This window comes from Mesocricetus auratus, unplaced genomic scaffold, assembly GCF_017639785.1.
Source record: "Mesocricetus auratus isolate SY011 unplaced genomic scaffold, BCM_Maur_2.0 Super-Scaffold_100023, whole genome shotgun sequence".
Taxonomy (NCBI): domain Eukaryota; kingdom Metazoa; phylum Chordata; class Mammalia; order Rodentia; family Cricetidae; genus Mesocricetus; species Mesocricetus auratus.
This window is the reverse complement of record NW_024429204.1, coordinates 9,245,149-9,267,119: the sequence shown is the minus strand read 5'-3', so window position 1 is coordinate 9,267,119 and position 21,971 is coordinate 9,245,149. Positions and strand designations below refer to the sequence as shown.

Below are 21,971 nucleotides of genomic sequence, written 5' to 3'. Positions count from 1 at the left end.
TATCCTGGAACTCGCTCTTGTAGACCAGGCTGGCCCCGAACTCACAGAGATCCGCCTGCCTCTGCCTCCCAAGTGCTGGGATTAAAGGTGTGCGCCACCAACGCCCGGCTTCCATAGAGTTTTCTTGTCTGCCGTTGAGCCTATATTTCTCTCTGCGTGTCCAGTGTTGCCAGACACAACTGCCGTGCCAACAGCTTTTGCTTAGGAAACACCTGCCGGCCCCTTTGCACAGAGAGACATAGGTGACATATGGAGGGAGTTGCACTCACCTGTGGCTGGGTTCAGAATGAAAACTGCAGCCATAAACACTTCCAAGAGCAACAGTCTCCCCACGAGACAGCCTGCTACTACAATCAGTGTCTGGAGAGGTGTGCCCACCGCAGATGCTTTGCCGTGGCCGCCGCCGCTGCTGCCACTGCTAGGGCTACTTCCGCCTCCACCAGGGACAGTCTGTGCTGCCAGGCTGAAGGTTCGAGATTCCACCCGAACCATATCAGCCAGGATAAACTCGATTTTATAATTTTTTCCTAGGGGGAGGAAAGACATGGGAGTAGTTGACTCCTTTGTTTGTTTTCAGTCAATTCCCTGTTGTCTTTGATCGGCTTCAAAATTGTGACTAATTTCTAATGAAGTGCTTTTGTCATTGGAGACATAGTCAGAGTACAGAGAGGAATACTGGAGTTCTCAGAAGTTCAGTCTGTATCTAACCACAGCCAGGGGAAAAGAGTACTATCTCTAGGCAGGTCGATTTGGGATGTGCAAAAAGCCACCAGATCAAGTCAGAGAGTAAGAACAAGCAGTTGTTCTCCGTGGCTTCTGCGCCGGCGTCCTGCTTTGAGTTCCTGCCTGGACTCCCCTAAGTGATGGGCTACTATGAAATGAACCTTTTCCTCCCTTAAGTTGCCATTAGCCGTGGTGTTTATCACAGCAACAGGAAACACGCTAGAACACTTGGGATTCTCCACAGCAACTGGTTGGTGGAGCTCAAGGCTCCACAAATTTGTTCCTATTTTCTCTTTTCTCACAAGCTTGCAGAAAGTCTACAACTAACTTCTTAGCTCAGCTCTGAACCCTTGCATAGATTGCTAAATTGCTACAAGTCTACCTTTCCTTAAATGAAACATACATATATTAATAAGAAATAATAATACTTTATTTAAATTCATTTTTTATTGTTTTGAGGCAGGGTTTCTCTGTATTGTTTTGGAGCCTGTCCTGAAACTCATTCTGTAGACCAGGATGGTCTCAAACTCACAGAGATCTGCCTGCCTCTGCCTCCCGAGTGCTGGGTTTAAAGGCGTGCGCCACCAACACCCGGCTATTTAAATTCATTTTATGTGCATTGGTGTGAAGGTGTCAGACCCCTGAAACTGGAGTTAAGACAGTTGTGAGCTGCTATGTGGGTGCTAGGAATTGAACCCTGGTCCTCTGAGAGAGCAGCCAGAGCTCTTAAACCGCTGAGTCATGTCTCCAGCTCTGTATATATTATTTTCAAATGTAATACATTTAGTGATAAGATTTGGTGCAATAACAAACAAGAAGAGAATACAAATCATGATATTTTTATGTAACCTCCAGTTACATTTAAATTTCTCTAGTCACTATTTTACTTTCTTTTTTGCATGTTAGATGTATTTTATAGAGACACCAACTATAATCAGAAAAAGTAATAATATAGAATTCTGATGTCTACAGTTTATTGACCAAAGTTTTATATAGAATAGTTTGTCCATTTAAAGCAAATACACACCTATTTACTGCAGAAATGTATGAGGATCTAATGTGGTCTGCTCACCTGTTCTGTGAAGAGTAAGATCTGTATAGTTGGCCCAGCAGTTGATAAATGGAATTGTTGTATTCCCACCAAGGCCTCCAACTTGGTTGTTATTGGAGTCCTTCAGGATAGCCTTCAAAGTAAGTGATGTAATTCCAACTGATACACAGTTACCCTCAAGAAAAAAGTATAGAGGAGGATTATAACAAACATCCTGTCCTATATCTCCAAAAAAGATACACTATTTTTTAAACATTCTATTGCAAATTAAAAACCTACAGAATCTCCTAACCACACCAAAAGAGATCCTGAACGTGAACAGAAATTCAGGCTCATTTCAAAGAATCCTTTTGGTAACAGTAAACAGAAGAGGCCATCCACGGGTATTAGTTCAACTTTCACATTCAAGAGGCCAGAGACGTGACTCCCTTTTAGAACAGCCAAAGCTCTTCATTCTGGGACTCACCTCGTGATCCACAGCCTTCACTGAGGGCTGCTGAGGAAAAGGCTGCCCTGGCTGTGTTGCCACAGGCTGGGCAACCACTGAGAGAGAAGAAACGAAGGCCATGTAGTGAACAGGAAACGCAGATCTTTCAACTGGCTGGGCTGTCACCTGGCATGGACAGAGCAAGGAAGTGATCTTTCCAGGACAAACTTCCAGGTGGGCCAAGTATAATATATTCAGCTCATTTAAAACAGTAGCTTCAACATGTAAAATGGGCATTACTATAAGTGTCTCTCTAGATCAAAGCTATGCACATATTCAAAGCAAAATACACATGAAAAACTAAGTTTTAGAAGATACAATCATGTTCACTATTGGGGTGTGTGTGTGTGTGTGTGTGTGTACGTGCACACACTCATTTGTATTCCTGCATGTGCATGAACCCACAAAGTCCAGAGGGGGATGTAGTATGTCATTCTGTATCACTTTCTATCTTACCTACCGGGGACCATGTCTCTCACTAAACCTGGACACAGCAACTTTTAAGCCTGGTCACTACGTCATAATCCCCCGTCCCTCACCCAGACCAGTACTGGGCTACAGGCATGCATGGCCACACCTAGCTTTAAATGTGAATGATGGGAATCAAAATTCAGGTCCTTGGGTGTACGCATCAGTTTTATGACAACTTGACACAAGTTAGAGCCATTTGGGAAGAGGGAATCTCAACTGAGAAAATGCCTCAATACTATGGGCCTGTCTGAAGGTCTGTCAAGCATTTTCTTGATTAAGAATTGATGCAATAAGACTCAGTCCATGTGGACAGTGCCAACCCTGGGCAGCAGCCTTGAGCTACGTAAGGAAGCAGGCTGTCAAGACTATGGGAGCAAGTCAGTAAGCAGCATTCCTCCGTAGCCTGTTTCAGTTCCTGCCTCCAGGGTTCTGCCTTGGCTTACCCCCATGACTCCCCTTTGTGATGGACTACAACTGTTAGCTGAAATAAAACATCTGTTCCCCAAGTTGCCTTTGGTCACAGCAATAGGAACCCTAGCCAAGACACAGGCTGGCACTGTAAGCACTCTGACTCATTCAACCATATCCCAAAACCCTCGATCTTTTATTTTTTAAACTACATTTTTATTACCATTTTAGTTAGCCCATAAAAATGAATTAGGTAGACATGCTACCTAGGTTCCTGTTTTGAAATATAAAGAGGGTCTTAATCCCTTTTCAAAAGCAACACCAATTTCGAAAGATAAAATACATTTTTATTCGAGTTGTGTGTTCTTACCTTAATCCAGCCAGAATCAGTTGGCTGGGGAATAGGACTGGTAACAGACATGGAAGAGATATTGAATCCAAGGATAGTACTAATTTTCCCTAAGATGACAGCTTGTCCAAGGGTGCCAGAAATTTCCTGGAGTTCAGACAATTGCATCTGGCCTATGGGGGAAAACCATTAGGGCATTTGGATTACATGAATATAGAACTGTGAGAATATGTGAAAAGTTTTGACTTTAATTTTGCTTGCATTCTTCATCACATTAGAGGCTACTCAGACTTTGGTACCTGAAAAGAATGTGGCAGTCATATTAATAAGTTGGGGTAAATGAAGAACTCAAGAGAATGTTTTAAAATAGAATTTGAGAAAGAAAAAAACAAAGGTAGAGAACACACACACCACATACACACATGCACACAGGCACACACACGCACGCACACACACATGCACACACACACACACACACACGCACATGCACACACATCCCTGAAAGCACAATGAGAGAGTGTGTCTTCTAGTCCCAACTTTCCCATGTCATTCTTTGTCAGAAGTGAAGTATTATCAGTCTTTTCTGTCACCACATATTACCTTTTCAGAATAGAGTATTTTTAGAACTGAAGTATAATTAGCATCAACCTGTTATCAGTGTGAGAATTAATAACTTGCTAAAGTCACCAGGTTCCTAACTACCCGGTACCTTCTTTGGATTTCTGGCAAACTGGAAGGTTGATTTTCAGACTGCACACACTTTCCTATCTCTCTTCCCTTCATGGCAGATCAGGGATTTCCTCTTAAACCTCCCGCCCCCACAAAGACTCCTACTTAAAGACCCAGCACCTCATATTCCTTTTTCCTAATTTCTTCACTTCTCTACCAATTAGTATTTAATCACACACTGATGCTCAACTTTCTTTCTCCTTCCTGTCAAAATCCCAGCCCAAATCAGCGGTTATGAAAATAGAATCTACACCGGCTTGCCATATCCTACGTTATTTCACACACTGTAGTCAGAGTGGCTTTCAGAAAAACCGCTGGAGGCTGGATGGCATTAAGATCCTGCAACTTTTGAAAGACCACAATAAATAAATAAATAAATAAATAAATAAATAGAGATCCTGCGACTTAAAATGTTCGCCATCTCCCACATCCCGGGTCCTGCTTTCAGGACTCAAATCACTGAGTTTCTTCCACTAAGGATAAACTTGAAAGCTTGGTGTGCTCAGCAACATTGGCCAGCGAGCCTACACACGACACACTGGAACCCACACACCCAGGGGATTTTCAGGTCAGTTTGAAAGGCCTTGCCTGCATGACTCAGACGCTGGCTGGGATAAGGGCTCAGTCTTACAGATTCCTCCCTCTCCCCTAATCCCTTCCACATGTCTACTCCGTGATCTCTAAAATATGAGTGCTCCTATGGTCCGGGGTAGAGGCACCAAGGTCCATCATTCCGTCACCCAATTGCTACCCTATGGTCACTGGCTCTGAGCACAGTGCAGGTCCAACCTCTGCGGCACTGCTCTTCGGTTTCTCCCGGTTGCCATCCCAATACTGAAGACCTTGACACGAAAGGCTTCTGACTCATGACCTGAGGACTCAGCCCACCCAGAGGTCTCCTCAGCACTTACCCTACCTCTTTCTAAGGTGCCTGAAGCTATGTGAATGTCATATGACTATGTGTACATCCTGGATCCCCTGATGCTATGTATCAGCTGTATGATGAGGTACACATCTTTTTACTTCTCCATGTTTTTCCATGATTCATTCATTCCAGGTCAGGTTCTAGGGCTTCTCTTGAGATGTGAGACTCTAGCCTAGACTGTACTTTGAAAACACACCGTTAGCTTGTTTTTCCTTATGTTCTTCTTTCTATGTTCTGTGTTCTCAGACCTGTGCCTTTTATTTATCAGGGTTTATCTGGCATTGCTACAAAGGGATGGATACTCTTCCTGTGCACCTGGGGATGCCTGTAACTACTAGATTACATCTACAGATTAAGTTACCTTGAAACCAGAACATTGGACATACAAATCCAAGGACATACAGAGATGAAGAAGGGAAGTCAGCTATAACTCCAGGCAGATAACATCATGGAAGTCATGGCTACAAAATAAGCCTAGGCTTTCTGTGTTCCTTTAAGCAACAGAGTGCCTTTTCTAGTTGACTATTCTGACCTATTTCACCCTTTATCACTCAGTTATGAAGTCACTTCCTATTAGTTAGATCCTTTTGTTTAATTTATTCATGTGTAGCCCCTTCATAATTCCTCAATAAGTTATTATTTTAGGAAGAAGTAAAAGGGTTTGTAGGCCCTTAGGGCTCAAGACAAAGGGGTAATAGGGCTCACCAGGCGCTGGTAGGTTTATTTATGACTTTACACTTGACAAGGACATTCCTGTACCTCAGAGTCTGATGTCCATACCTGCTGTAGAATTTTGAAAGAACCAGGCGGGAGCATCTCCAATCTCTAGTTCCATGACTCGACCTGCGGATCTCTTCCTCCGAAGACTCGCCCCTATTATTCTGCTGACACGGATTTTGTCATTTGGTATTTTTAGGAACAAGGCAAGGTTTCTAACCAGATTGTGTGAGCTAAAAAAGTCGTCTTCTGTCACAGCAGGCAGTTGGAAAGAAACGAAGATGACTGTAGCAGTGTGGACTTCCACAGGTGTGGTACCTTTAACCAGAATGTAAAGCATCTGGTAGTTTCTATCAAAGTAGTTTTCACCCGGGATAGTGGAACTCAAGTTAGGAAGCAATTGCTCTATGAAGGAAAAGGGCCAAGATAGCAATATATCAAAACATATTTCTATTAGCATAAACGCCACACACAGTATTTAATATTTGCTTGAGCTCCAAAAAGTTCAATGATATCATCTTATAACAAAGCATACATATTAAAAACCAAATGCTTATAAGACTAACTTGCACTGTTATAGTCCATTACATAATATCATTAATAATCATCTATAAAATCTATTTTTGAAAGAATTATCTATAGTCATAATATAAAGGAGAAGCAAACTAATTATACCCCAGGAATTTATTCTGTAGTACTACTTATTAAAGCTGGAGGTGAAGGAATTTAGTAATTTAAAAGTGTAAATTTAATGGCCTTCTAATTCATGCAGGTGGCATTAGACACCAGTTCTTACAAGTTAATATTTCTAGTTTTACTGAGGAGAGAAGGCATATAGTAAAATAAAGGATCTATGAAGACATTCCAGAGGAATCTTCTGTCAGTGAAATGGGATTACATGTTAGCTTGTAAAAATCTATGATTAAGCAAAACAAATTCTACTAGGGGACTGGATTTTGTTTGATGGAAGTCATTATACATTTACAATGTGTGTGTATATGTGTGTGTGTGAGAGAGAGAGACAGAGACAGAGACAGAGAGACAGACAGAGACAGAGACAGCAAGAGAGAGGGACAGTATCAACAGAATTAAGAACTAACAAATCTCCACCGAGTAAGCCCCAATGACTGAACTGTACCACACTGGTAGAATAAAATCATGTAGCTTCCAACTGTACTTCATTGTATGAATCTAAAGACTGCTCTGTGCTACAGAGTGCATATGAGCTCATACTCTTGTTAACAGTGCCTATTCCATCCATCTTAGTTGACTTTTCCATGTTATTACAATAATGAAGGACGTAGAGATCAAGATAATAAGCACTTCAGGTAACCTTAAAATATAGAGAGGCTTGTGGTACAGTGCAGTCTGCATTCGATGTGCTAACGCTGTAAAGAGTTCCTGCTAACGACTCCTGGAATCCGTATCAGAGAGGGAGGAGTGACCAACAAAGGGGTCAAGACCATGCTGGGAAAACCCTCAATAACAGCTGACCTGAGAAAGTGGGAACTCGTGGACCCCAGTCTGACACCTGGGGAACCAACATAGGACCAGACCAGGACCCAAACAGCCTTCATCCAGTAGCTGATGGAAGCAGAAGCAGGCACCCAAAGCTAAGCACTGAGTCATACTCCTGGAATCCAGTTGTAGAGAGTGAGGAGGAATGAGCAAAGGAGCCAAGACCTTGCTGGAGAAACCTACAGAAACAGCTGACCTGACCTAGTGAGAGCACATGGACCCCAGTTGTAAAGCTGGGGAACCAGCATTGGACTGCACAAAATCTTCTGAATGTGGTGCCAGTTAGGAGGCCTGGGCAGGCTATGGGACCTCTAACAGTGGAACCAGTGTTTATCCCTAGTGCATATATGGACTTTGAGAGCCCATTCCCTATGGAGGAATACAATTGCAGCCCAGATACATGGAGGAGAGCTTAGGCCCTCCCCCAACTGATGTGACAGACTTTGATGATCCTCCATGGAAGGCCTTATGGTCCTTGGGGACCAGATGGGCAGAATGGAGGATGGAAGGGAGAGGGAAGGGGGGGGGGATTCATATGTAAAATGATTGTTTCTAAATAAAAAAAGTAAAAAAATGTTCCTCCCCAAAAAAAATAAAGAAAAAGAATTCCTGCTAAAACAAGACAATTTTTTAATTCTAATTTTTGGCTGGAGAAGCAATTATATGAGAAGTCCTTATAGTTGAGGATAAGCACTGAAAAAAAAAAGCAAAACCAAAACCAAAAAACCCAGCAATACTATGAAAAAACAAACTGATAACATAGACACAGTCTTGTTAATCTATTAAAGGCATCTGCGTTTTTGACTTCCAGACCTTTTTCTTTATATTAAATTCTGCTTGTTGAAATAGCTCCTATTTTTCTAACTTTGAATGATGGTGCTTCATAAAAGAGTTAAATATGTATGGAAAATATTTATGAAAATAAATGCCACAAGTTGCATTTAAAGGTTAAGTTACTAAGAGGCAATGCATGATAACTAGCCATCAAGGGAATGTGTTCAAGAATAGGCAAGATTTTTCAAGCCCTTGCTTGTCTGTTCTGACTTCGAGAACTGCTGTGAACTGAATTGTATCCTCTCCAAACTCCTGTGTTGAAACCTTAATTCTCTGATGATATTTGCAAGTGGAGTTCTTTGGAGGACAACTAAGCTTATGTAAGATCTCAAGTGAAGACTTCATTATGGAATTAGAACCTGTAAGGGAAAGAGGCCCCAGAGCTAGCTCTCATAGAAGCACAACAAGAAGCCTTGGCATCCAGGAAAAAAAAATTCTTCGTCACACATGACATGAGACTCCCTCCAGAACTATGAAGACAAAGGAAAAAAATACCAGCATGGTGCCTTACACCTTTAATCCCAGCACTCAGTGGGCAGAGGCAGGCAGATCTCTGAGTTCAAGGCTACCCTGGTCTACAGAGCATGTTCCAGGGCAGCCAGGGCTACACAGTGAAATCCTGTCTCAAGAAAAGAGGAAAAAAAGAAAAAATAATAATTTAAGCTGATTAAGCAAAAGGAAATAAATAATGTGCTGTTTAATTAAGTTCATTGGATTTTGTTACAGTACTTCGAGGAGAATAAAACAGAAGCCTTGGCAAATGCCATCACCTCCCGCCCTCACTTTATAAAGCTCTTTGTTACTGTCTAAGGCTGTGATTCTCAACCTGTCAGTCGTGACCTCTTGGCTTGAGCACCCTTTCACAGGGGTCACCTAAGAACAGCGGGAAGCACAGATATCCACATTATCATCCATGGCAGTACCAACGTTACAGCTATGAAGTGGCAATGAAAATAATTTTATGGTTAGCGGTCACCACAACACGAGGAGTTTTATTGAAAGGTCACAGCATTAGGAAGGTCGAGAACCACTGATCTAAGGTTCAATGATAAGTAACAGTATGAATGTAACATATGAAGAACTTAGAGCCCAGTGTCTGACTTGTGACGATATCTCTGGAAATGTTAACTATTTTGTTAGTACTAAAAAACAAGACTTGTTTTACAAATGGCACAAAGTACTGACCACTCCTTCATACTTACAGGAATACTGCTGTACAGGAATTTTGCTCTTTACATTTCTGGGGTAGTGGGCTAAGACCATGGAGCACACACATAAGAGATATAAATCCACTCATGGAACACAATATGTCTGCTGTCAACAATATTTGAATCCTATTTAATGAAAAGCCCTAAATAGGGATAATTCTTGGCTTATACATATAACTATGTAGATAAGTGTAGCCTTTTTCATATAGTCCATTTAAATCAAGTTTATTACATGGAATTTAATTAATAATGGTGATATTTTATTACATGGCATTTAACAATACTTCTGATAACTAGAATTCATTCAGGCATTGACCTCTCTAGAACAGAAATAAAGCAGAGGGAAAGCCAAAAATTCTGAGAGAAATCTCTTCTGAACATAAGAGTAGTTAAATTCCATCAAAGGAAAACTTTGACAAGATGTGTTTGCTTATCGTCATGCACCTATAGGCATAGACTTTCACCAGAAGTGACCTTCCCAAGCATCTTATGAGTGGCCACATCTTACATTTTGTTGAATGAGGCTAAAAATTTACTTCCTTCTTTATTCACTAATTGCTAAGGAAATACTATAATAATGAAATGTTTCAAAGAATGTTTACAATATATACATTCACACATGCATGTGTGCACGCGCGCGCGCACACACACACACACATACACACACACCTACCCTAAAGAAATACCTGTGTTCAGATGCCTATCCAGCTCACAGAATTTCTTTTGGGCATTCCATGCTGTATTTTTGGGACAGACCAATGAATTGTTCACATAGACATCCAAACGCTGAAGAGTGGAAAAGAAAATTCCCACTAGAACTGCCTGTTAAAAAACAAACATTTATGTGTTTTATTATAGCAGTAGAATAGAATGTTTAGAATTTAGTTCTTTAAAACGTGTACTAACTATGTACAGCTTTTATAAGATACTAAAACCATGTTTTTGTGAACTCAGGGCAAATGTTGAACAAAGATGAAAAATATCAGATTTCTGTGAGTTCGAGACCAGCCTGGTCTACAGAGTGAGTGCCAGGACAGTCAATGCTACACGGAGAAACTCTGTCTTGAAAAATCAAAAACAACAATAAAATGCTTGCATTTAACCATTCATGCAGATATGATAAATTAGCCCCTATGTGACAAATCCCAGGAGAAGAATGTAGTGTAAGAAAGAAATGATTAGAGGATTCACACAACAAGCTGAAGAAAGTGTCCCTTTTGAAGACAATGACATACAAAAGAGACTTGGGAATCCAGGGGCTGGGAGATACTTAGCAGTGTCCTGCTTCATAGAAACACAAAATTAATTCTATAATGTTGAAAACTATCTCACAAAACTTTGGTACGAAGACTCATTAAAAAAATCAGTAGAAACATGAGGTGAGTCCCATAGGGTCACTGTGAAGACTGATCCACACAGAGATGAGTGGACCCCATCTCCCGTTTGCCAGAGGAGAGCCCTGACACTTCCTCTATGGCTGAGGTGAGCGGACCATTGCAGGGCAAGAGTAGACACAGGAAGGCGAGCCAGCAGGCAGTTACTACATCTAGGGACAAGATAATGTTGCTTCCCAAAGTGGCAGCCGTGGAATGGGTAAGAGGTCCTCTGACTTCAGATGTTTGAAGACTCAGTGGAATTCACGGCTGGCTTGGGTAAGGATGCAGCAGAGAGAGAGTGAAATACTAATGCCTATGTTTTGTCTTGGGCAGTGGAAAGGATGGACTTGCCAGCACCTGAGAGGGAAGGATGTTGCCTGTTGTTCCTCGGCTCCCTCCTTCATCTGGCCAGATGTTTCTCTGTACCTAACACTCTGGGACTTTGATGTGTGGTATAAACAGCAAAGAAAGTCTGAATCATGGGACTACTGTTCAGCATTACACTTTCTCCCATTGACAGTCTGAATAAATGTGATGCTCCCAGCCGAGTTCCATTCGCAGCAAAGATTTGACACTAAGATATGTAAAATGATATGCTAAAAACATTGCAATAATTCCAAAGGTATTTTTCTGGTATCTATATGCATATTATGAGCATGTAATAATAAAAAACCCAACTATATATAACTAAGTAGTACATGATTTTAGTATAAAAACTCAGGCTTCCTTGCTAGTCACACTATCATAAATATCACTGTAGTAGTAATCCACAGAGCTCAGGAATCAGTGCATATTGGTACATACATATTCTTTCAAGAAGAGAAAACCTGTCCAGATTAACAGTAGAGAATACGACACTAATGGATCTTTTTAAATGAGCTAGAAGGATGCCAAATATAGAAAAGGCTTGAATGAGAATTGATTGATAGCTATGATATCCTTTAAGGCATTATTTCTATCTAGGCTCACCTTATTATGTTCAACATTGAGCAACATCAGCCGAAGATTCTGAGGACTGGTCCCAGTGAAATAAACCTCATACATTTTGTTCAGAGCCATGATGCTATGAAACAGGGATAGTCTTCTTTGGCATGTATACCCAGCACACCAGCCATGGTCCTGTGGGCCTAAATCCATGCAAAATCCAAGTTCATGCTCCTATTTCACGAATGCTTGGATTTTCCCCAGAATATATGAAGAATCATTATATTTAAAGCAAAGCACAAGAGTTTAATTCAGATACAAGTTCAGCATTTAAACCTATTATTCATCTGCTATCTACCCAGACATCTAAACCGGTTCTCAAACTTTTGGCTTAAAATGGAAGGCAGAGAAGCAACTTGTTCCTGTTATCCTTTTCAAACTGATTGGGGTTAAAGAGACAACAATGGGTTAGCTTGGATTTATGTTATAGATTCGTATGTGTCACTAATAAAATGTGGTCAAGACTTACCAACTTTCTGGGGTCATTTTCAAGGAAATGTGCTATTACATAGCTCTTTCATGAAGATAGAGGCTACCAGCAAAGAATGTATTTCTGAACAAGATTCATTTATGTTTTTTGGCTACTTGCTCATTTGTTTATTAGTCAATCCACAAATTCCACAACACATTTGACTTGGAGAGGTGGGGGTTGAACATCAGGCACTCTACTCATGAATCCTCCCCTCTGAAGGGTTTCCTTAACCCTTCATGTAGGTTTCATTTTGAGGCAGAATTTCACTAAGTTGTCCAGTTTAGCCTTGAACTCACTCTGTAACCAGATGTTTATCTGTCCTGCACCATAAGTATCAGTTAATAAGTTTGTTTGGATAAAGTCTGTATTATTTTTTATGGTAATAGTAAATTTATAGTAATAGTAAAAATTTACTTAGTAAATTTTTGTTAGACAAGTAGCATAGACACCAAAGAAGAGGTAACATGATTAATGAACTAAAATCATTTTAGTAAACTCTTTCATCAAGGAAATGCTCTAAGAAACTAAGACATAGCAGATGATTTTCTACTAAGGTCTAGACATTTCCAGAGCACATACAGCCTGGCTTTCACAGCAAACTTCTCCATTCTACTTTAATAAAATCAACATGAGATATGAGTGATAAAGTCTCCTGATGTATTTCTTCATTAAGTTTGCTGAATTTTCTGGCTTACTTAAAAACCTCATTAATATTTATAACTGAATTTCAATCAAATTTTAAATCAATATGAACTAAATTTCAAGGAGGATATAACCTTATCCTTTAGCAAACAAAGTATAAATCCTACCTTAAATATATCTTCTCTGTGGGCTTTAAAAACAAACATACAAAAATGTCTGCATATAAAATAAAAATTTTGAAGTAAGAAAGCCATATATTAAAAAGTCATAAATTTTACATTAAGATTTTTAAAAAGAAGCCAGGTGTCGGTGGCACACACCTTTAATCCCAGCACTTGGAAGGCAGGGGCAGGCAGATCTCTGTGAGTTTGAGGCCAGCCTGTACCATCTACTTCAGACTTTTTTAATTGATCGACACTCACTGTAAACTTAAAATCATTTATAAAAGAAATGAAGTGTTACTATGTTAAGTGGAAAACATATACTTCCTTCCTGTCAGAAGAGGTAAATGTAAAAATAAAGATAATGAAATCTCTCCGCTACAAACACAGAGCAATGTGAAAACTGCTTTTACACTCCACCATTATTCCTGATTTCTCTGAAATTACTCCCATAACTTCTGCTGTGCAAACCTGACAGGCAGTATTTGGCACTTGCTTGCTACAGGAACTAAGTGGGAAGAACCAGAAAATCATGGAACTTCCAAATTTCTCTAATTTAGTGTCTTCTGTTTCTTTCACAGCTTTTTTTTGTTTTTAATATTTATTTATTATGTATACAGTGTTCTGTCTGCATGTATCCCTGCAGAAAAGAGCACCAGATCTTATTACGGATGGTTGTGAGTCACCATGTGGTTGCTGGGAATTGAACTCAAGACCTCTGGAGGAGCAGCCAGTGCTCTTAACTTCTGAACCATCTCTCCAGCCCTCTTTCACAGGTTTTTAAAAGCAGATTTTGTGAGGCAACGACCATTCAGTTGACTCCTAGACTGTTTTTAACACAGCTATGGTATGAAAATCTGGGTGGTCTAGGTTCAGTGCCTCTTCAAGGTTAAGCTTGCTCAGAGACTAATATTTGAGCCCCAGTGCTATTTGGGGGTATACACAAATCCCTATCCTGTGCTTTTGGTAACTTTTAGAACTCATTTTATTCACTGAAAAACTCTTGGTCTCCAAAGTTGATCTGAATCTCTATGGAAACCATTTCTTCCTCTTTGTGCTCCAACTACCTAGGACCAGAATGGGAAAAGCCTAGACTTCGGGCCTTCAGAAAATACTCTCAAAAGTCAAATACGCTATGTGTTTATATGAACAACCCCCATTAGCTGCAAAATATGTTCAAGGATTTATAGAATGAAGATGAGAAGCCTGCATTACCCTCCTTAAATATTCTGAATAACACACTATAAGGCTGTCTTTTAACTATTATAAGGCAAAGTGTGGTTTTGAAGATGTTTGGGCCAATCTTTTTCCTCAAAATATCCATATATTCTTATCAATAAAGCTGTGAGAGTCTTTATAGAAATGACTTTCTTCCTCCTCCTGTAACACGAGTTCTTATTGGTCTTAATAAATAAGAACCCGGAATCAGATATTAGGGGGTGAAAGCTGAAAGGCCAGAGAAGCAGAGCATCCAGCCGCTAGAGCTCTTACTTCTATTAAATACTCAGACTGAAAAGGATTCCTCTCTCGTCTCCTCGATATACTCCTCACTCTGCCCCGCCATCTCACTTCCTGTTTGTCTGTACAGACCTCCAGACCTCTATGGTTAGCTAGTGGCTAGCTCCGCCCTCTGATCTTCAGACAGGCTTTATTTGTACAAGCAAGATGTCACCACACCCTCCTTTTCCTTCTCTTTGGCTCTCTTCCTCTTCATCAAATACTCAATATGAAATAAATGCCCTGGCTGGAGAACGGCGAAAAGTTAAATCTCACCCTTGCACGTAGAAATCTCTTAAAACATGGAAGGCAATGAAGTCTTTATATTTGCTAGTTTTATATGTTTTCCCAGGTAGGTCTATGCATTAAACAAATGCTTGAACTAACCAGGTTCACACACACCAAACACTTACCACTGATGAGATCAACATAACCATTGCTCACGATAGCCACTGGGGAAAGCCTTCTTGTTTCTGTGTCAGAATCCAGGCTTTCTATAACCAGCATTGCATAGTCCATTCCAGAACACCGATAGCTCTGCCATGCTGGGATGTATTTGCAGGTAGAGTCTCTGATAATGCCTAGAAACATATATTAATATTTTAGAAATGACAGGAAATCTCTGTAAAATTTCTTTCTATTGTCTTTTTTGTTTTGTTTTGTTTTTTGAGACAGGGTTTGTCTGTAGCTTTGGAACCTGCCCTGGACTCTTTCTGTAGATCAGGCTGGTCCCAATCTGCCTGCCTCTGCCTAGCAAGAGCTGGGATTAAAGGTGTAGGCTACCACCACCAGTCTTTGTCTTCATCTTGTATATAGGATCAATAAATAGAACTGATAAGTTATTGATTCATTACTCAATTCTTGAAAAAAATGAACTTTGCTCCATAAACTTGAGGTTTAATAACACAATTATCATTCTGTTATTAGAACAACAAACCTTTATAAGGTGCTTTCTCCGTGACAGGAATTCTACTTCCATTCAAGAATGTGAGCATCGCCTTTGGAATCCGATAGTCGCCGATGCCCAGTCGGCTGTTTCCATCCCACTCATACTCTGCCTGAGGGATCACTGACCCAGAACTCCCCAGAAACGAACCATCCATGTCTCTAAGGAGAGATTTCCTTTTGGCATCACACACCATGTCCACACAATCTGATGGGTTGACTTTACTGGGGAAGAAAAGTCAAAATGAACGCCTGAGGTCACTGGCTGAGTCTTATTTCAGACAATTTCCAGTGGAACAAAGCAGCCTATGCAATTAGCATCACAGCAAAGAGTAATTTTTTTCACGATGTTTATTTGATCCAGTATGATAGGCTTATTAACCTTTCAAAATGACAAGTGTGGGAGATATACGTAGAACTCCATGTTGGCATTCCAGGTTTTGTATAATTATAGATTTGATTTTTGTGTGTTGTTCACAACCACTAACATTTCTCTATACAGCAGGTGGACGTCTATTCTGTTGCAACAGGATGGAAATCTACATGTTGGTCAGTAGCCTCTGTGAATTTTCTCACCTGTCTTGTCGCTACAAATGATAAAGTAATGCTTGCTATAAAATAATATAAATACTTAATAATATCTGTTTCTTTTACCTTCCTTCTTAGGCTCTTTGCTGGCAGAAGGCTGATATATAATGTTAAGGACTCTTGTCTATGTATACACAGATAGATCTGCATTGGGTCCCTTCTGTTACATACTGGTAACCATTCTTTAAGTAACTGTATTGTATGTCTCTGCAGTTCAACCTCAAATGATATATTGGCTTCATCTTCTATTACTTCCACTGTTAAATTGATTGTCTTCAGATATAATAGTAAAAGGCTGCTGAATATGCATTCTTGCGGGGATATATACAGTGAAGAAATATATTTCATCCCAGAATTCCAGCAGCATTATAGTTGTGGAAATCTTGGATCTATTTTGTGAAGTCTAGAATGCCTCTCATTTTTTTGTCATGAGAGAAATACTATTAGTTATCTCTTGCTGTAATATATATATACATATATATATATATGTTTTTTGTTTGGTTGGTTTTTTTGTTTTGTTTGGTTTGTTTTTAGAGACAGGGTTTCTCTGTATTGTTTTGGAGACTGTTCTGGAACTCTCTCTGTAGACCAGGCCGGCCTCGAACAAACAGAGATCCACCTGCCTCTGCCTCCCAAGTGCTGGGATTAAAGGCGTGCGCCACCAACGCCCAGCTTGCTTTATTCAAATACGTGTAGGGTACCTTTGTAAGCAAATCTGTAAGTGAAGTGCCCAGGGGCCCTCAAACTGTGTGGTTGTGTGCACTGTGTTTGTTTAGTTTCCTAAGAGCCTCAAAGGTAGACTTTTGTGAGTTGTGGAAGGATACCTCTCAAAATGGAGGGGGAGGCGCAACATAGAGCAGGCCTGGCAGTGGCCTTCAGACAAGCTTTGTTCTGATTCTCTGACAAGTTTTGGAAAGTGAGCTGCATTGAGTCAGGGTGGGGCAGCCTTATTCTCCAGCATCTGTCAGTCATCTTCCCTGAGTTGCAAGGGTGATGCTAACATTTATAATTCTGGGATTTCTATAACAGCAAATGTGGAGTCACCCATAGCTGTTATTGACCAACATTTGGAGATTTTGAAGGCGGAGGGCTCTGCTTGGCAAGGAAGATCTGGAAGATTACCAACAATATTCACTGCAAACAAAACTCAAAGAAATGATAACTAAAACCACAATCATTAAAATAATACCTGAAATCTGAAGAAATCAATGACCACTAAATAGCAGATATAAATTGTTTATTGGGAAGGATCTCTGTTGACTGAAATGGCCACAGATCAAAAATGAATAAACAAGTAAATGTTGGGCTGTCATCAAAACCAAATCCTATGGAGTAGAGCTACTGTGTTTCTCTGGGGGAAATACCCATTGTTCTTTTTAGTTTCCATAAGCTGGCAAAATACTTCTAAGAGAATTTTTTTCTCTAATATTATCTTGCACATAAATTCCTGTTTTATAAGTCCTATCATGAGTTGACTAGACTCTTCTGTGACCTTAAATTTATGGAATCTTTTTTTTTTTGAAATGCCTTGACATTAACTGATCAGAAGAGGTCTCGGTCCTAAGTCTCTATGTAATCAGTTTCTTTGCAATTATAATCATTGTGATTGGAAAAACTGACCTGTAGTTCCTGAGCACATTTTTGGAGTGCCTGTGATAGGATATTTGGAAAACAACAGGTAACAAAACATAATAAAAAGAAATGATGCAGAGATATCTCTTATCCCTCCATGACAACAGATGGGAGAACGTTGCCATGGAAAGCAGATGAGGCCTGCATCCCATCCTTTGCATTTAATGATGATGTTACTAATGGCCCATGGGAAACAGGGGGAGGATGCGTACAGTGAAGCTCGGTTTTTAAAGCAACATAGAATGCTCACACTTACATTATCAAAGTCTGAATACCCTTGAGTACTGCTTGTTTCTAGAGAGTAGCAGTTATTATTGTATAGTTACCTTTTCAGATGTTTGATGGGAGAGAACAGAAAGTTAACAAAGAATATAATAGTTTTCATAATGATACCTTGTGTCAGGTCTATGGATAAATACTTTAGATTGTTCGGTAGTGTCAAGAAGTTGTACATTTTTCACATGGATTGGATGCTGTAAATCTTCGTTTAGAGGATTAGTAATGAAAATCACATTAGTTTCTCCGGAACAAGCCTCCTTAAATCCAATAAATGTTGAACCTGAAATTTAAATAATATAAAGATGATTGATTATCCTTCTCTGGAGAAAGATTTAAGACCAGGATTATTTCACCCAACATACTCTTTCTCACTGCTTTGAACATGGAGTTCTGGGTTGGTATGGCAAAAACACCTCCTGTTATCTATGGTAGATGTTTGCAACTTAATATCTGCATGACTAGGTAATTCTCTTCCAGGTTTTACCTCAATTTGGCCATGACACTTTGTTTAAAAAATAATAGGACAATATTAAGTGCGGCATGAGAAGACATCTGGATGATACTTTCGTATTAGGGGTAGTTATCTTGATGCTTCTTGGAATTCTATGACTTTCAAGGTGTAAGCATTTCCATCAGCATAGCAAGTGGCCAGCGACAGTCAACAGGCATCAAATTCCATAGAAAGAAGTAAGGCTATTTCTAACCAGCCAGCCAGACTGAACTCTTCCTACAGGCTAGGGGACACTCAATGAAAGTGCCTTGGGGACAACAGCTAAAGAACTACTTAGCTAAGCAAAGTCCAAATTAGAAATCCACTGATTGCACACTAACAAACTGCTTGGAATTCTTCAAGTTTTCAGGGTCATTTATTACACAGCAAGAATTATTTGATCCATTGTTTTTTATTTTGGCCTCTTTGCATATAGTATGCACCCTAAGCTTGACTAAATAACAGACTTAATTTTTTTAAAACCATACTTAAAATCCAATAACTCAAAGGCCATTTCCAAAATTCTTAAGTTTTTCTACTACCTTTATTAAATATGTTTTATCTTAGGAATTATGTGTATGCATAATAACATAGATATGTAGAAATACGATGCAGCGGTAGATGCTGTGGGTACCTTGCCTGGCTCTTTGTCAGGCCAGTGAGCTTAACTCTAGCCCTTCCTATCACTGTTGCCTGCAGACCAGTGACAGCTGTATCATTTTCATAGAATTTTTCTTGACCGCTTATGGTCTCCCTTGCCTTAAGAATTGACACTCCTAATCACTGCTGATACAGGTATAGCCAGGCATGACCAAAAGGAGTTAAGAAAGACTGCCAGGAAAAATACGGGGTGAAATTTGGCTGCCACAGCTCCCTGAATGATCAGATGGAACCTGGACCCCCGTGGCCCCATGTACTCGCCTAGTTCCTTCCTCCTAGCCTTTTTTCCTGAAAGCATAGTCTCAAAAGATCACTTTGCAAAATACTTCCACTTCTTAGACCACCTCTAAGGTGTCTGATCTAAGCACTTGACAGATGAAGTGGCCCTGAGATATAATGTGTTGAAATAATGAATTCAGACGACTCCTGTGGTTGGTGGGGTTTGGTTGTCTCTAATGTGTTATTATAGTGAACTGGGAGAGAAGTACACACACACAAGCCCATGTGCATCTCTACGTGACTTAACTGCTTGGTTAGAAGCAATCCAAATGGCCTATTGCAAAGTGTGCAAATTAATATGAAATCTCTAGGCCAGTATTTTCCGTTCTCCTAGAAGAAATATTAAATACCATTCTTCAAAATGTAAAAATCATCGGTCTAGGGAGATGACTCACTGGGTAAGAGTGGTGGGTTTGCAAGTATGAAAACCACAGTTTGGATCCTTAGAACCCGTGTAATAGGCCAAAGTGTGGCTGTGCATGTCTAGAGGGGTCGGAGCCAAGCAGGTCTTGTGAGCCTCCTGGCTCGCCAGCCCAGACAAAGCAGTGAGCTTTCACATCTCAGTGAATGATAGAGGATGGGAAACATCCTGTTCTGGCCTTCACATGTGCCCTCACTCACACCCACATACTAAAGCACATTCATCTTACACACAAACAACCCACACGCATACATGTATAAATTTCACCGGAGAACCACACTTGAAATGAATTTTGAAATCTGATTCCTTTTATTGTCGTGTTGAAACATACTGGGCAGGGGCTGGAGAAATGGCTCAGAGGATAAAAGTACTGGCTGCTCTTGTAGCACACCAGGGTTCAATTCCTAGGCATCCACATGGCACCTCACAACTGTCTATAACTCCAGTTCCAGGGGACCTGACACCTTCATACACACATACACGTATGTGAAATACCAATGCACATAAAACAAAACTAAATAAATTATTAAAACATATTCAGCAGATTACTGCAGTATTAGCTTACATACACTCTACTGACAATGAAACGTTATTAATAGGTGTTTTACATATTCCTATGGAAGTTTGAGTAGATTTATGTGAAATACTTTATTTGAACTTGCCTGAGACATCCAGAAGGCCACTGATTGCATTGTAACTCATGATCCCTGCATGGGGTTTCCGAGGTGCCATGTTATGAGCTGAGGCAAATGTGGGCCAACAAATCCCACTTCTCCCACCTTTTGGTAAAGAGAAATAAGTTAACAGAAACTGCACGCGCATATACATTAAAACCAACAGTAGGAGTCCAGATCTTTACCCGATGGAGGTCTAGAACTTCGATGGGCTGAGGTGAGCTCCACATCAGGACTGTCATTAGTGAGGACATCAGAGCAGTTAAATTCAGGGCTGCTTCCAACAATTAGTGAGTTCTAGCAAAAACAGTCAAATAAGACAGTATTAACACGCACTTTCCCTAAAAGAAAACATAACCATACCGAACTGCATGGCAGCAAAACACAGGCTAAAAATTTCAGAAGCAGATTCTTCATTAAACAAGGATCTCGGGGAACAAAAGCCGGGACTGATGACAGCAACAGGAACGAGACCACAATGAAATCGAATAATCATGCTTGCTCTCATGCAAATATTTATAAGCATGATTATATATTATGCATGCACATAATTACATTAAATGAAATGTTCTGTTTCCGTGATGGCAGAAATAAAGACACTTCCAGAAATAGAAGTAATACTAAGTGGAGGGAGTGTCCTTAACATCCCTGATGCTTCAGGGAAATCTTGACGGAGAGGATGAAATTGCAGCTAACTATCCCAGATTATGTCGATAATTGAGAGTGTGCCTGTGTGATCTCAAAGGCTAGCCAGAGAGGTGCCCAGGACATTATTCTCATTGGAACTTCAATAATTTTAGTTTCCTCCGTGTCACCCTTCCTCCTTCTTCATCCCTTACCTTGATTTTGACGGTTTTACTAGAAATTTTGTGAGACACAGAAGGTGGCATGTAGATCATTGGGAAAATGCCCATCCCGTTGTTCACCAGGGTCACATTGTAGATGTGCACACTGTCTGGGGTCTGTAATACAAGCTGTCGTTTATACAGTGCTACTATAGCATAAGAGAAAAGAAGCCATCACAGTCTTCAACCATACTCACCTGAAAGTAAATTCCATAATCCCAGCATGTCCAAACAGTAAACCCTTGTATAAGAGAACAACCAGGAAGGCCATCCTGGTTCATGTAGATGCCATACAAACCCCCGTGGGCTTCATTGGTAAACCAGTTCTCCATGGGATTAGCCTGACCTTGAAAAAATATGGAACCAGAAACAATATTATAAGGAACGTTTTTGTAGTTTTAATCATTACTATTGTTTAAAGATTGTACACACACACACACACACACACATCTCAATGTAATTTTTAATGTGATAATATCTTAATGGGTTTACTATCTTTTTTTTTTTTTTGGCTTGGCATTACCTTTATCTAACTTGCCTTTTATTGCTCAAAATAATTGGTGGAGTCATGGGCAAATTGTATAGCCACTTACACTATTAACTCCC

General features: G+C 40.1%; 1 protein-coding gene across 1 annotated transcript in view; it reads right to left on the bottom strand.

Annotated features, from left to right (window-relative positions):
- Pkhd1l1 (PKHD1 like 1) overlaps positions 1–21,971 on the bottom strand; it is a 138,940-nt gene that overhangs the window by 1,773 nt on the left and 115,196 nt on the right. The window contains exons 64-77 of the mRNA XM_013115257.3: positions 21,563–21,711; positions 21,360–21,482; positions 20,706–20,817; positions 20,509–20,625; positions 18,111–18,276; positions 15,490–15,722; positions 14,966–15,133; positions 11,766–11,923; positions 10,107–10,242; positions 5,924–6,265; positions 3,511–3,662; positions 2,241–2,387; positions 1,796–1,949; positions 270–527 (exon numbers count right to left, since the gene is read on the bottom strand). Coding sequence (XP_012970711.1) covers positions 270–527; positions 1,796–1,949; positions 2,241–2,387; positions 3,511–3,662; positions 5,924–6,265; positions 10,107–10,242; positions 11,766–11,923; positions 14,966–15,133; positions 15,490–15,722; positions 18,111–18,276; positions 20,509–20,625; positions 20,706–20,817; positions 21,360–21,482; positions 21,563–21,711 — 2,415 coding nt within the window. The remainder of the gene's footprint in view (positions 1–269; positions 528–1,795; positions 1,950–2,240; positions 2,388–3,510; positions 3,663–5,923; positions 6,266–10,106; positions 10,243–11,765; positions 11,924–14,965; positions 15,134–15,489; positions 15,723–18,110; positions 18,277–20,508; positions 20,626–20,705; positions 20,818–21,359; positions 21,483–21,562; positions 21,712–21,971) is intronic.